The sequence below is a fragment of the Rosa chinensis genome, chromosome 1, assembly GCF_002994745.2.
Source record: "Rosa chinensis cultivar Old Blush chromosome 1, RchiOBHm-V2, whole genome shotgun sequence".
NCBI classification, from domain to species: Eukaryota; Viridiplantae; Streptophyta; class Magnoliopsida; order Rosales; family Rosaceae; genus Rosa; species Rosa chinensis.
In genome coordinates this window covers 43988358-44004829 of record NC_037088.1, presented here as the reverse complement: position 1 = coordinate 44004829, position 16472 = coordinate 43988358, and the positions used below count along the sequence as shown (strand labels likewise).

Genomic DNA, 16472 nt, shown 5'->3' with positions numbered 1-16472 from the left:
ATGTTTGTGCAAAAACAAAACAAAGGCATTTCTCTTGATATGGTGGTGGGGATACGATCTTCAATCTCAACTCATCATACTTAGCTCCCCTAGAGAAAAATTTGAAACAAGAATTTGGTCCCCAATCTAAATATTATGGGCTGGCAAGTTGTTAAGTGTTGAAGCAGCTAAAATTAAGGGACCATGTGAAATGGCTCAGCCTGAAGTTGGAAGTTGGACAAAATAGCACCACTAGCATCATAATGATGATATTATGATCCAATGGGTGAGAGGTGAAGGAGATGGTGGTGTTCATCATGATGATGATGATGGTGAAGAAGAAGATGAAGCCAAAACGGGGGTTCATTTTCCAAATAAATGAGTATGGCTTTGGGTACTCAATTACAGTAAGAAAAGAGACAAAAGGAGGAGGACCTAACAACATTGACTACTCCCTCTTGCAATCCTCCTCACTCTGGCTTCCCTTCCAATAATCTACTCATGTTCTCTTTTGCTTCTCTCAAGTCCCTACATCACATATGCCCACATGCACGTGACTTACACGTGAGGCTCCATGTGAATCTCTATCAGTATTTGGACTTGGAGAAAAGTGGCTCTTTAGACAACCTAATTAGGGCTGTCAATTCTGACACGACCCGATAACATGAATCGAAATCCGAACGAAATAAAGCGGGTTGAATCCACACTATTAAAAAACTGATTGGCCGTGGGTAAACCCGCCATGATCCATTTATTAAATGGGTCGGTCACTGGTCATCCCGCCAACATGAGGTGAACCCGTATAACCCGATTATGCTATACTTCTCATTGAAATTTTGGATGTTAGGAGTATTGATTAGACAATTTAAAATATTTTGCTTTATAATTATTAGATTTAATTATTTATGAATACATATAATTATTTATATTTTTTGTCTTATGGAGTTTTTAATGAATTTAATCAATTTATGAATTTTTTTTAGTTACATTGGCGGCATTGTTAACCCTTAAATGAGTCATTTTGTCTAACAAGACACGACCTATTTGTTAAATGGGTTAAGCGGGTTGGAAACAGGTAACCCGTATAATGAATAGGTTTAGTTTGAGTTTTGTTGAAGGAAAATCAAGTTTAGTGTGCCTTATCAAACTAGGAATAGGAATAGGAATAGGAGAGAAGGTTCTAGATTTCCCAATCCTACACGGGTTGGTATTCCTTGTAACATTAGATTATGCACTTTGTAATCCCTATATATAGGGCTCCTATTCTCTATAATGATACACAATTCTCTCATCAATCTCTCTCAATACCAATATACTTAAACACGTTATCAGCACGACTCTAGCCACAAAGCAAAAACCAAAATCTGCCGAAGCCACCTAGCCCGAGCTAGCCCTACCACATCGCAGCAGCCCCTGCTGCCCTGCGCGCTGCACCTACAGCCACACGCCCCTGCGTCGCTGCCCTGCAGCCCCGCGCCCCTGCGCACGCTGCTGCTTGTCCACACGCCCGCGCGTCTGCAGCCCTGCATCACTACCCCTGCATCTCGGTCGTGCCCCTGCTGCCCCTACAGCGCACCTACATCAGCAGCTCCTTTTCTCACCATAGCGGACTTCAAATCTGACAAAGAATTGCACAAAGATGCTGCAGATTTTGATTAGTATAGTCCTTTACTTTTCCAAGAATTATGTAATGGCAATTATGCCCTAAATCAATAAAATGACTTATTGTATTCATTTTTTCCCTCTAGGCGTACTCAAGAGTACTTGTGATGTCTAGGCAAGGTTTGATCTGAGAGAACGGTTTTAAAAAGTGAGCAACGCTCCACCAAAATCTCGCCTTACCTTACCTGGTCACAACCAAATTGAAATTACCGAACGGATTAAGTGACTACGATTCGTCTACTATTTGATTTTATATTGGATTAGATTTTAGTCAAGAAATTTTGATGTAATCATTGGCTATCATTAATAAAGTATCGACTTATTTTATTCAAATGTCTTGGACATATTCTAAATTCGAACTTTATTATTTTTCAGTATGTTTCCCGGAGAGCTCGAATGCCTCGTGGATAGTGCCACTACACATACCATCCTTCGAAACAGGCAGCTATTCCTATGGATGGCGCCTACTCGATCTTCTGTGACTACGATGGCTGGACCATCTCAATTGATTCATGGTCGAGGACCAGCTCAATTTATGTTGCCTAATGGCACTACTTTGAATGTCACCGAAGCTCTTTATGCTCCTAGGGCAGGAAGAACCCTATTGAGCTTCAAAGATATAAGAGCCAATGGTTTTCATGTGGAAACACATTGTGAGAATGGACAAGAGTTCCTTTGCATCACCTCTAATGACTACGGACATAAACGAGTCTTAGAGAAACTTATGTGTCGCTCTAGTGGGTTGTATGCAACCACTATTCGAGTCATTGAATCCAACCATGTCATGAGAGATGATTTATGGGATTCCGACACATATAGGCTTTGGCACGACCGTTTGGGACACCCAGGTCGTGACATGATGATCCGTATATTAAAGACTTCACACGGACATCCCTTTTTCAGAACGAAAGGAAGTAAAAATCGAAATTTGGATCAAGGAAGAGCACCTGCGCCTCACGGCGCCTTCCCCCTTCAAGTCCGGCCACCACTAGCCGGCGCCGCCATCCCCCTGCGGCTCCAGGGTGGCTTTGACGCCACCCCTGCTCCCCTGACTCCAATTTCTGCTTCTAAAGTCAAAAGTGACTTCATGGCTCAACCAAAATCCTCATTGGTTATTTCTAAAGCCCATTATTCGTTCTGCAAAGCCTGCTCTTTAGCAAAGTTAGGATCGAGACCATCCTATGCAAAGGACACCAAAGAAAATATACCATTCTTGCAAAGAATCCAAGGTGATATTTGTGGACCTATTCAACCATCATGCGGACCATTTCGATATTTTATGGTATTGGTTGATGCATCGACACGCTGGTCACATGTCATGTTATTGTCCACCAGGAACGCTGAATTTGCTAAACTCCTAGCACAAATAATTAAGTTAAGGGCTCACCACCCTGATCATCCTATTAAGTCTATAAGATTAGACAATGCTGGAGAGTTTACATCAAAGACTTTTGATGATTATTGCATGTCCATTGGGATTGATGTTGAACATCCTGTTCCTCATGTTCACACCCAAAATGGTCTCACAGAAGCAGCCATTAAACGACTACAAATGGTCGCTAGGGCATTGGTCATGCGCACCAATCTCCCTATTTCTGCTTGGGGCTATGCAATATTGCATGCAGCTGTGCTTATTCGTCTGAGGCCCACTGCCACTCAACCCTTTTCTGCGTCCCAGATGGTGACTGGGTATGAGCCTAATGTCTCACACTTACGCATATTTGGGTGCGCAGTTTATGTGCCAATTGCGCCTCCACAGCGCACCAAAATGGGTCCTCAAAGACGATTAGGCATTTATGTTGGATATGATTCTCCAACGATTATCCGCTACATAGAACCCTTGACAGGCGATCTCTTTACCGCAAGATTTGCGGATTGTCACTTCGATGAGACAGTCTTCCCATCGTTAGGGGGAGATAAGAACATCAATGTTCAACAGGAACGACCGGAATTGTCGTGGTCTGTCCCCACTCTGTCTCATCTTGATCCCCGAACTGCACAGTCTGAAATTGAAGTGCGGAGAATTCTCGATCTTCAGAACGTAGCAGAATCGATGCCTGATGCGTTTTCTGATATCGCTAAAGTGACGAGATCACACATACCTGCTGCAAACGTGCCTGCAAGGATTGATGTCCCTAAAAGTAGAGGACATGACGCCAACTCAAGAGTGCATGAGCATGGCGCCAACGTCCCATCTCTCAATGATGGTGACGTTATGGCTAGGCCCACGGCTCCTGCCAGGAAGCGCGGGAGGCCCATAGGTTCGATGGATTCTCGCCCAAGAAAGAAAGCGAGTTTGGCACAGAATAATCCATTAATCATCGATATAAATAATCCATCTCATGAGAATATTCCGGATTATGGTTATGTCCAAGAGACATCATTGGGGGACGCTCCAATGTCAGAACCAACTCCAGAGAATAGAGAGATCTCCATAAATTACACTAGTGTACATGAGATGATGGATAGAAATTCTATGGCAATTGATGATGCATTTGCATATCATATTGCGAAAGGGATTATAGAATATGATGATATCGAACCTCGCTCTGTTGAAGAATGTCAACGAAGAGCAGATTGGCCTAAATGGAAAGATGCGATCCAGGTTGAATTGGATTCACTAACAAAGAGACAGGTATTTGGGCCTGTAACGCAGACACCCCCAAGTGTAAAGCCTGTTGGCCATAAATGGGTCTTTGTTAGAAAGCGTAATGAGAAAAATGAGGTGGTAAGATATAAAGCCCGCCTTGTGGCGCAAGGTTTCTCACAACGCCCTGGAATCGACTACGAGGAGACATATTCTCCCGTAATGGACGTTATAACGTTCCGCTACCTTGTCAGTTTGGTAGTTTCCGAAAAACTTGACATGCAGCTTATGGATGTGGTTACAGCATATCTCTATGGGGATCTAGATTCAGAGATATATATGAAGGTTCCAGATGGACTTCAATTACCCAAATCAAGTGGCTCTAAACCACGGAGCGCGTTTTCAATAAGATTAAAACGCTCACTATATGGATTAAAACAATCTGGACGGATGTGGTATAACCGTCTAAGTGACTACTTGATTGGGAAGGGATATATTAACAATGAAATATGCCCATGCGTGTTCATTAAAAGAACAAGTTCCAGATTTGCAATCGTAGCAGTTTATGTCGATGACATGAACCTAATTGGAACTCTGAATGAGTTAAAGGAAACTGCTAATTACTTGAAATCCGAATTTGAGATGAAAGATCTTGGGAAAACACGGTTTTGTCTCGGTATAGAACTCGAGCACCGTAGTGATGGGATTTTGATCCATCAGTCTGCATATACTCAGAAAATTCTAAGGCGCTTTAATGAAGATAAAGCAAAGCCTACGAGTACTCCCATGATCGGCCGTAGTCTTGAGCCCGGAAAAGATCCGTTTCGTCCAAGGGATGAGGACGAAGAACCCCTAGAGGCCGAAGTGCCCTATTTAAGTGCAATAGGCGCATTATTGTACTTAGCTCAATGCACAAGACCGGACATCTCATTCGCAGTGAACTTGTTAGCTCGACACAGCTCTGCGCCAACACGCCGCCATTGGATTGGTGTAAAGACCATCTTTCGATACCTAAGAGGTACGATTGATATGGGCCTATTCTATCCCTACAGAGAGAAAAGGAATGACGGAAAATTGGGATCGGACCCCAAAAGGCAAAACGCCCCCGTCCATGGAATGGCCGCCGGCCATGTTGCCGGCGCCGGCACCGCCGCCTGTCATGGTGGCCGGCGTCCTCCTATCTCCCTCCATCAAAACGACAATGATGTCTTGATGGGTTTTGCTGATGCAGGGTACCTCTCTGACCCTCACAAAGGTCGCTCCCAAACAGGTTATGTCTTTACCATGGGAAGCACTGCGATATCTTGGAGGTCTACGAAACAAACCCTTGTTGCTACTTCCTCAAATCATGCAGAGATTATTGCTCTACATGAAGCTGTACGTGAATGTGTATGGCTAAGGTCTGTAATTCGACACATTCAAGGAAGTTGTGGTTTGAAGTCTACCACAGATGAACCTACATGCATTTATGAGGATAATGCAGCTTGTATTGAACAAATGAAGTTAGGTTTCATCAAGGGCGACAACACCAAGCATATATCGCCTAAGTTCTTTTATAATCAGCAACAACAATCACTTCTAAAGATTGAAGTGAATCAAATCCGATCAGAGGATAATGTAGCGGACTTATTCACTAAGTCGTTACCTAAATCCACCTTCGAGAAACATGTGAAGAGCATCGGATTGAGAAAGTTATCCGAACTCCCACGATTGTAGCAATCAGGGGGAGATATCGACATCAGGGGGAGTTATGATGTCTACATGTTCGATCTCGAAGAGTGAAGGACGTGTTGTGCTCTTTTTGTCCTTCGACCAGGATTATTTTTGTCCCACAGGGTTTTTGTTACCTGGCAAGGTTTTTAACGAGGCAACGGATGAAGCGTCACCACCAAGTTTGAGCGGCACAAGGGGAGTGTTGAAGGAAAATCAAGTTTAGTGTGCCTTATCAAACTAGGAATAGGAATAGGAATAGGAGAGAAGGTTCTAGATTTCCCAATCCTACACGGATTGGTATTCCTTGTAACATTAGATTATGCACTTTGTAATCCCTATATATAGGGCTCCTATTCTCTATAATGATACACAATTCTCTCATCAATCTCTCTCAATACCAATATACTTAAACAAGTTTAAATTTTTGATACGATTAGTAAATGGGTTGGGTTTTGGTTTGTATCTTGCGACACGACAAATATTTTAACCTGACACGAACCCAATCCGACACGACCCATTGACAGCCCTAAACCTAACTACATCAAAGGACTTAGAAGTAACCAAACTTGAATTTGGATGAATTTAGGATCGGACATTATAATGACCAAAAGATAGAACATTATCTTTTACATATATGCTCTATCTAGATCTAAAGAAGACTTTGTTGAAATGTACGAATCTTTCAAATAATGACATTTATGGTTCAAATAAAATCAAATTACAGATGTTTGCTTTAGAATAATTTCATATAAACATGATACAGTATAAATTTGAACGCTTATGTGTTTGTTTGCATGTATTTATAGAATCATTCATGACTTGTTTTTTTCCAATGACAGAATCATTCATGACTTTGCTCAAATACTTTTTCAAATGTAGTAATTATACAATATATCTCGGTGTCAACAAAATCGTCAAAATCAAAACTACACCTATTCTTTCTTGTCTCCCTCTTGAGAAAGAACAACAAATTGCCTGCATGAAATATTAATGCTAAAACCATTGTACTTTCCTATCTTTCTAAAAGCCCTTTACATCTAATGACATTTTATTATTAGATATAGGGAATGATTACATCTAAGCTTGAGTTTACCTGTTTCAATGTCGAGCGTATGACTTGTGAACAATTTCTGGTGTAAAAGCAAAGAGCATTAGAAAGGTTGCGTTTACTTTTCAAACACATCCTTTATAAGAAAAGAAGAAACTATTCTTCTGTTGGGCCAAGTTAATAAGATAAGAACTAAAAACCTGAAACAAGCACCGACTTTGACCAAAATGCCATTTGCTCATGTGGCCTCTTTGCATTTTCTCCAGGCAATTATCTGTCATAATTTCAACTACATCAAAATCAACACTAAACATAATACTCGGATCCTTAGAGTCACTGACTTCACTTCTAAGTTATTATGGATTAAGTATGAGTCTCTGTTGGCTCGAGAGTTGTATTATCGATCATTTCTCTTATTCTTTGATTTTCGAAATTTTGGCTCCTATGTCTTCTCTTATATATCTTTTTCATCAAGATATCAAATAATAATATTGGCATCAGGTTGAGCTTCAGAATCTCCCAGTTTAACTGGGTGCCAAACCTCATGTAAAAGGAAAAAATTTCTTATTGTATACGAACTCTGATGACAATTAGAAATTAGTTAATTAGATACATATATATATATATATGAACTATATATGGAGTGAATTCAAAGCTGCCTAGTAAGACTATTCAAGCTTGATTTCTACAGTAATGATTTGGTTACTTGATCAAGGCACATGGCCATGCACACAGTCATGTTCTACTACATTGAGGTCTCTATGAAGGGTCCCACCTGTACTGATTCAAAAATGAAGGGGAAAGTTTCTAATATTCAAAAAAGTAAATTAAGAAGAAAAAATTGCATTAGATTTATTATAAGCAGCCCTAGAGGTCCTATTCAGCTATTCTAGACTCATAATTACTTGGGAGTTTATAGGAGAGGGATTAAGTTTGTGGAAAAGGCCAAAGAAATGGGTGCCCCTTATTCTTCTCTTCTGCATTTCAATTTCATCCTTTGCTGGCCTTTGTAATCATGACCCCCTTTTGCCATCATTACTATGAAAAGCCCTCTCTCTCTCTCTCTCTCTCTCTCTCTCTCTCTCTCTCAAGTGCAGATACAAACACACAATGCTGGATATACGGTTCACCTGTTCCCTCAGAGTTCCTGCCAAGGCATCTATTTAAGGTCCTATAACTCAACTTTTCACAACCCACAATTTTCTCAAGCCTTCTCTTCTTTAAGCTCTATATCACCCAACTATCTCTCTCTCCCTCTCTCTCCCTGTGAAAGTTCGGGCAAAACCCAAACTGTAGAAGGAAACAATGTGTAGGAACTCCTCAGAAATGATTCCATACAGTCCTCTGTACTCTTCTTTCCGCCTCCGACGGCCATCAAAGCATCACAGCTTTCGCGTTCACCGCCTAATCAACAGGTTTAGTTTCCTTGCTTCACAACCCATCTCTGTGTGTGTTCTTCCGTCTTTAATTTATCTAATACAAAAAATGCTCTGTTATGTAACAGGAGGAGATCAATTACAAAAGAAGCAAAAGAGAAGGAGATGGAAATCAAGAACCTGAAGTTGTACATGGAGAATAAGAGCATAATAGAAGAGAATAACAAGTTGAGGAGAAAAGCACTTCTCCTTGTCCAAGAGAATCAAGCTTTGTTTTCGCAGCTCCAACAGAAAATCTCAGACCATGCATGCAGTGCTACTATGAAACAAGATCACTAAAACATATTATATATAGCTTAATTTTGCAATAGTAGTTAACAAGGAGAGTAGTAGGGGCCATGGCTTCATTTTGTTTTTTCATCTCCTTGTTGGGGCCTTGGGGGAAATCTAATGTCTCATCATCTGTTCCTACCTCAATTCGGCCTTTTTCTTCTTTCCAAAAATTCTGGTTGGGCAAAAATAAAAGGGAGCCATTGACGATTGAGAACATGAAACCCTATTAAATATTCGTCTGTAACTCCACCCTTTTTCTATTTGTTGGGTTTCTTATATGAACACGTTTTTCTCTGGCTGAAAGGGATGCTGAAAGGGATGTGAATTAGAAACCCTATTGTATATGTGATTTCCAGGGCATTTACCTATGTTACATAAAAAGAACTATCTGGCTGTCAACCTACCAAAATCCAGATCAAGTATAAAACCCGAGAATGAAACCTCGAGTCTCAAAATAATTCTGCATAAACATTTCATAAACAACTAAGAGATTAGAAGACGTGACACGGTGACAGTATTGGCAAGTGAGTTGCTGATAGACATGAAAAGCAATAGACCCAGCAAATAAGTGCTCTAGATATCAGTAGGTGTAATAGCACGAACCAGATACTCATTGTCATTCAAGCACACTGACTTTATTGATACACAGACTAGTCGGAAACACATTGATATCTCAACTTAAAACTAGAGTCTTGTACCAATGAAAGATAACATAAAAATTCATAAAGATTTAAACCAGAAAACTGTCTAATATCGATCCAAATAAGTGAAGTCATCATCATCAAGAACTTGAACACCCTTTTCTCCAACAAAATGCTCGCGCCCAATTTGCTTAACCAGGTTGACAAAATCTACTCTCTTTTCGTAAGGAAGAGGTACATATGGCAGCCTGAAGACTGGTCTCACGACACCAAGTTGGGCAAGTGCTGTATTTAGGCCAATGGGGTTTGGCTCCTGAAAAAGCCACTCAATCAGAGGCATGAGCTTTGCATTAAGAGAAGGGTTCTTCCCCCCAAACATGAGGTCTCGCATTAAACCCGGAACCAAATTACTAGTAACAGATATGACTCCAGTAGCTCCGTGGTTCCACCTTGAATCATGGCACTCATCATCATTCCCACTCCAAACCACAATTCCCTTGTCAATGTGCTCTATAATCCGATCATTTCCAACGCACTCCTTGACACCCGCCAAGTTGGCATTCTGTGCCAACGTGTTAATCACCTGGTGGGGGATATCTTGGCCAGTTCGTGATGGCACATTGTATATGATAGTGGGTCCCATAGATAAGACCCTTTCGAAGTGCTTAACCAATCCCTCCAAGGAGGTCTTTCCATAATAAGGATTGATGTGCAGTGCAGCATGCATCCCAACTGCAAACCCTTGTTCAGTAGCATGAACTGCTTCCCTTGTGGAGTTGCTGCCAGTGTTTCCTATTACCTTAATTGATCCACCATAACAGTTGATCGTGTGGCCTATGAGCATTATGTGCTCGTCCCAACTCATCAACTGACCTTCACCCGTTGTGCCACCAACAATCACACCTTCAGCTCCATGTTCAATCTGCGTATTAACCAATGCATCATACGCTTCAAGATCAAATCTGCCATCCGGTAGATATGGCGTTTTGATGGCTGTTATCAGTCTAAGTGACTTTATCTCCTCTGTAGATGTCCTGAAAATACAGATAGCAATCTTAAAAATATAAACCGCCAATCCTTTTATTGAGCATAGCAATTAATAACAAGCTTTTGGTTTCAAGTTCCACCTCTTAGATGAAAGGGATAATCAGAAAAAATAAAATATAAATTTAACAAAATCCTAACCATATTTGTTCGGAACAAGTCATGCATACACTAGAATATATCCATGTAATTTCTTACCAACCATGAAACAGAGACAACACAACAACACTCAATAAACGTCTTCCAACAACTGTATACTGATTGACACATCACAACTCTTTAGAGACTCTGTCAAAACTCAAAAGCCAGTTAATCCATGAATCACAAGAAGAAGGCAGCATCAAGAAACTTCAATCTCTTTTATCTCATAAAAAACCGATACATGTTCTAGCCTCTAAATCAATACCACTTAAAAAAAAAAAAAAAACTTTTACATTAGATTTGACGACTGGAGAACCTAAAATCAAAACAGAACCATAAACACTGTAAAAACTACAACATCAGCACCATGCATTTGCTTCTTCTAATCCTAAATACAAAAAAAAACAAAAAATTCATATCTCAGAACCGAAAAGATACGAAAACTGATCAATCCAGAATTACAAATTACAGAAAACGGCTTACCTGTTTTTAATTTCGAAACTACGCATCGGAAGGTGAAAATTGGGCAGCACAGCTCCTCGTGGACTCCTCCATTTTACCGTCCTACTGTTAATTTGAACAAAAACAAAAATCAACCAAAATAGTTTAATCAATTTAATACTCATCAAATTAATTAATCAATTCCAATCCACAACAAAAACTCAGTGAATCTAAGAAACAATTACTTATTTAATCAACTACAAAACAATAAAATAATGAGATAGATTAAGCCAACCTCTTGTAGCTATCGTTAACATTGCGACGCGGAAGCAAGAGAGCCGACTCTCTCAGGCACACGCTGCTGCAGCTCTGCAAACTCGCCATATGCCTCAACGCAAAACCCGACCCGAATCGATTGGCGGAGCTCCGGAAGTTGGAAAGCTTGGGAGCTTAGAGCGGCGGAGTTGAAATTTCAGCGAATGGTGATGGTGGAAATGGGAATGCGAATGGCGGTGGAGGTGGTGAGAGCGGAGGAGGCGGCGGAGGTCGGGTTGGAAAGGTGGGCCATGCGGTCGGGTTCGGGTCAAGAGAGAGAGAGAGAGAGGTGGAGAATGGAGAGTGGAGGCTGCGGAGGACTTGTGTGTGTGTGAAGTTTTAGGGTTTTTGAATGGGGGGTGGGTAGTGTCTCGGATGATGACACGTGTCCAGAGCTTTGACTATTCTATGGTAGGCTGGAAGCGGACGTTCTAATCGGGTCAGAGAATCGGACTCGGGTGTTGTAATGGACTGAGCCCAAATGAATGGAGGAGGAAGAAGAAGAAAAACGAAACGTATTCAAAGATTCAAGATTTCAGAAGATGAGTTTAGACTCACTAGGGATCATAGAACGCTATCATACCAAAAAAAAAATTGGTTTATGAAAGACATTGTTTACCTAAGACGAGAGTTTAGATCTTTTGCTATCTCAAATCTCCTTAGAATTGCTGAAATGGTCAACCGATCAGATAATGAGAGCAGGAACTTTTTTTTTTTTTTAAATAGGGGCGGGTGCGGCTGCCCTCAGGCCTTCATTGATGAAACCGATGAATACAAAGGGGGGAACATAAAGCTTAAACCTCATATTATAATACATCTCAAGAAGACCTCCCGAATAATAACAGGAGACTCCACAACTACAATGTATTCGAACACGCACCTAATAGCAAAGAGCATCGTATGGACGACTCTATTTGCTTTACAAAAATGGTGGCATACCGGAAAGTTAAAGCTGTGTCATAGAACCAATAAATTAGCTGCTTTCCCACTATGCTGACGACTTGAAAGAAATCCGTTGTCACAATATTTCATCCTGCCACTAGGAGGTTGCACCCAATTCAAGATCTGCTGCTTCACTAGAACAGATAAGGCATACTGAGAATGTAGCCTGGTATCGAGCCCACATGCCCTTGCCAAGAGTTGGCCAAGGATCCTTGACTCCGTCGAATCTCTACCGGAGCCAGAGGTCGGACCACACCACCGTTGTTCTGTACTGCACTACTGCCGCCGACAGCCGGCCAAGCATCGGCGTAGAATTACTCAGACACGGCAGCATGTGCGACAACCACCGCCGGATCTCGAAAAACCTCAAAGTTGGAGTGCAGCTGATCCGGAAACCATCCTCGAATGAGCAATTAGCTCTTCCTCCGCCTTCAAAGACCACGGGCAAAGGCATCTTTCTTGGCCCAAGTAGGCGGCGGTTGCAGGTTAATCATCGATCACTGTAGTCGCAGTCTGATGCAGATTCAATCCCCGGTTGCAGGCTGGTCATCGACCCATGCCCCGCTTCGAACCTTCACTTATGATCACGAGTGCAGGAACTTTTATTTATATAGAAGTTCATGATCACGAGTCTCACTCATTTGAGATTTCTTATTAATTAAACAATACGAGTTCGAAAGTAATTCTAACTCATTTCTAACTAAAACTATATATATATATTTTTTAAAGGAGAATGAATCATTCTTATCAACAAATCAACCGCAACGGTCGAAATAATACATCCACCAATACAAACATAAACATAGGCCTACGCCTAAAGTGGTACACATAATACCTCATGAACAATAAAGCACAAAGTCCAATTCTAACAAAAGAAACTTCGCCTTTTAATGAACTTATCAGCTATTATCAACTTCTCGCCAAGCACGCAATTGTGGTATGAAAAATAAATAATACTTTTAAGAAGACTCATAGAAAATATGTAGCTAGGCTAGATTAGACATCTCGACTAAATACTAGGACACCACTAAACTATGGCATAGTGTACAGACCGGGGCTAGCTAAAGAAAGAAAGGGAAATAAAATAAAAAACTAACCAACATGGCTGGCCTGCCCCAAACCTATCCCACCACTAGAAGCACGATCGACACCAGCCACGACTTCTTTCGTAACCTTCTAGAGCCGCCAGCAACCCAGATTGACGTTGTCATCCTGAGAACGCCACTGAGTACTCTTCAAACCCAAACTCGATCGGGACAAGGTCGCTAGCTCACAGAGTCGCGCATCAAGATGTTTCCATCACTCAAAGAACCACCACCAAACTCAACCAACTGTACTACAATCGGCCTCGCCGCCAGCAGGATCGAAAGAAGTCGACCAACCGCTGCAGAACCTCCAATGTTTTCCTTCATTCTGCTTTTCCTTCTTACAAGAAGTTGACCAGCCGCCAGCAGGATCGAAAGAAGTCAACCAATCGCTGCAGAACCTCCAATGTTTTCCTTCCTTCTGCTTTTCCTTCTTACCAGAAGTTGATGATGAAATGCATGGTGTAGGAGTGGAAGCCATTGGTGTTGTGTCCATCTCACACAGGTTTGTAACCTCTCTGGTTTTCAAGATCTGGGGAAATGTAGTGTACCAATTTCATTAAAATCCTCATTTGTCATCAATTAATTCCTCCACTCCCATGGCTGAATTCACACATCTTTATCAAATTATAAGAACCTGAGAGAATAGAGTAGCGAAGGATCCTGATCAGTAAGAGATTAAATAGTACTTCTATGTCTACTAGTACTACTGCTCATGTAACATTCAGAGTCTTAAATTACTGGGAAGTCCATAAAACACCAATAAGATCAATGAACCCATGATTGCTGCCACAATGAAATCCTAAAAAGACACAAAATTCACAACCTAACTGAACCTAAAAAGTTCACAATCCCAATTTCATACCTCCAATTCTGCAAAATCGAAAGAAGAAGACTATAAGAGCTTGGAAACAAAACGAACGACTAGAAGAGCTTGATTCAATTCCACATTTCCACTATCAATCAATCCACTCTCCTTAAAAAAAGCAAGCTTCGAATATAGCATTCAATAACAAAAACCAAATTGTCCAAAATTGAAGCCTAATTCACAGCTCTTTCAAATTCAAACTGTCCAGAAATGATAAGCCTTAGATTTCAATAATAGTCTGATCCTAAAATCAAAAAGTATAACCAAAACCACAAAAATCGAGAGGAAAAACCGAAATACAGTAACGAAAATCAGAAACAAAAGGTATTGAAGAACCTTACTGTTGTAGCTATATAGTTAACATTGCAACGCTTAAGCAAGAGAGCAAATTCTCTCAGGCACACGCTGCTGCAGCTCAGCTAACTTGCCATATACCTCCACGCAAAACCCGACCCGAATCGATTAGCGGAGCTCCGAAATTTGGAAAGCTTGAGAGTTTACAATGGCAGAGTTGAAATTTCAGCGAATGGTGATGGTGGAAATGGGAATGCGAGTAGTGGTGAGAGAGGAGGAGGAGAGGTTGGCAGCGGCGGAGGTCGGGTTGGGAAGGTGGGCCATGCGGTCGGGTTCGGGTCAAGAGAGAGAGGTGGAGAATGGAGAGTGAAGGTTGTGGAGGATTTGTGTGTGTGAGTTTTAGGGTTTTTGAATAGGGGTGGGTAATGTCTCGGATGATGACACGTGTCCAGAGCTTTGAATATTCTATGGTAGGCTGGAAGCGGACTTTCTAATCGGGTCAGAGAATCGGACTCGGGTGTTGTAATGGACTGAGGCCAAAACAAGGAGGAGGAGGAGGAAGAAAAAGAAAAGATAAGGAAAATAAATGGAGGAATTGTAGACCATTAGATCTAAAAACTGACACATGTCATCATCTGGTATGAAGCTTAGGAAGCTCAGGTGCTTAGCTTGGTCAGGAGAGGATCCTCTCCCCACTTGGGATCATAGAAACACAACCAAAGCTATCATACCAAAAAGACAATCAGACACTGTTTACCTAAGACGAGAGTTTGGATCTTTTGCTCTGTCGAATCTCCTTAGAATTGCTGTAATGGTTAGGCTTAATATACAATGTAGATTATGAGAGAAAGAATCTTTGTCTTCTATATAATTCATGATCACGAGTCTCACTCATTTAAGATTTCTTATTAATTGAAGAATATGAGTTTGAAAGCAATTCTAACTTGTGTCCTTCTAAACTATATTAATTTTTTTTTTTGAAAGGAAAATGAATTATTCTTATTAATAAATCAACCGTAACAGTCGAAATAGTGCATCCACCAATACAGACATAAACATAGGTCTACGCCTAAACTTGTACACACACTACTTCATGGTTTATAAAGCACAAAATACAAATCTAACAAAAGAAATTTCGCCTTCAAAGGAACATATAGGTTGTTATCTACATCTCGCCGAGCACGCAATTGTGGTATGAAAAACAAATAACATTTCTAAGAAGACTCATTGAAGATCTTCAGCTAGGCTAGATTGGACACCTCGACTAAATATTAGGACGCCACTAAACTATGGCAGAGTGTCCGGAACAAGCCCATAAACCCCACAAGGATAATGGGACTAGCTAAAGACAAAGACAAAACAAAAAACTGCCCAACGTAACCTAAAGGAGAAAACCAGCCCAAGGTCAGGCCCCGCAAGGCTGACCCGGCCCAAACCTATCCCACCACCAAAAGCACGACCGACACCAGCCACGACCTCTGTCATAACTTTCCAGAGCCACCAGTGACCCCCATCGACACTATCATCCCAAGAACGCCACGGAGTACTCTTCAAACCCAAACTCAATTGGGACAAGGTCGCCAACGCACCAAGCTGTGCATCAGGATGTCGCCATCACTCGAGGAACCACCACCAAACCCCAAGAACTGTGCCGCAATCGCCCTAGTCGCCAACAAGATCGAAAGGAGCCAGACAACCGTTATAGAACCTCCCCCCAATTGGCGAAACCTTCGAGCCGTAAATAGGTTTTAAAACCACAACACCCATTCGGCAGTCACACTGCAGATTAGCATGACCATAGGTTGACACTTACGTAAGTCACCACCAAACGAGCTCTATGCTAGACTTCGAAAAAACGACGACTAAGGTTTTTGGGAGAACTTGGCGGCTAGTGCTAACACGTTACTATCATTAAATTACTAATGAATACAGTGATTTAAATAACAATTTTTATTGTACATCGTCACAATAACATATGACATATACTGTAATTCTTGGTCTCC

At 41.3% G+C, this 16472-nt stretch overlaps 1 protein-coding gene and 1 long non-coding RNA gene across 2 annotated transcripts; one reads left to right on the top strand and one right to left on the bottom strand.

The window, feature by feature from the left end:
• The first annotated feature begins 8084 nt into the window (after positions 1 to 8084).
• On the top strand, positions 8085 to 9040 carry LOC112178329. The gene is made up of 2 exons (XR_002927438.2): positions 8085 to 8404; positions 8494 to 9040. It is a non-coding gene; the product is annotated as an uncharacterized LOC112178329 (long non-coding RNA).
• A 212-nt stretch (positions 9041 to 9252) lies between these two features.
• On the bottom strand, positions 9253 to 11615 carry LOC112178308 (4-hydroxy-tetrahydrodipicolinate synthase, chloroplastic). Its single transcript, XM_024316470.2, has 3 exons — positions 11261 to 11615; positions 11008 to 11091; positions 9253 to 10373 (listed from the first exon to the last, which is right to left on the bottom strand). Exons 1-3 carry the CDS (start codon positions 11347 to 11349, stop codon positions 9446 to 9448), a joined length of 1101 nt encoding a protein of 366 aa, XP_024172238.1. The 5' UTR covers positions 11350 to 11615; the 3' UTR covers positions 9253 to 9445.
• Between the last annotated feature and the right edge of the window lie 4857 nt (positions 11616 to 16472).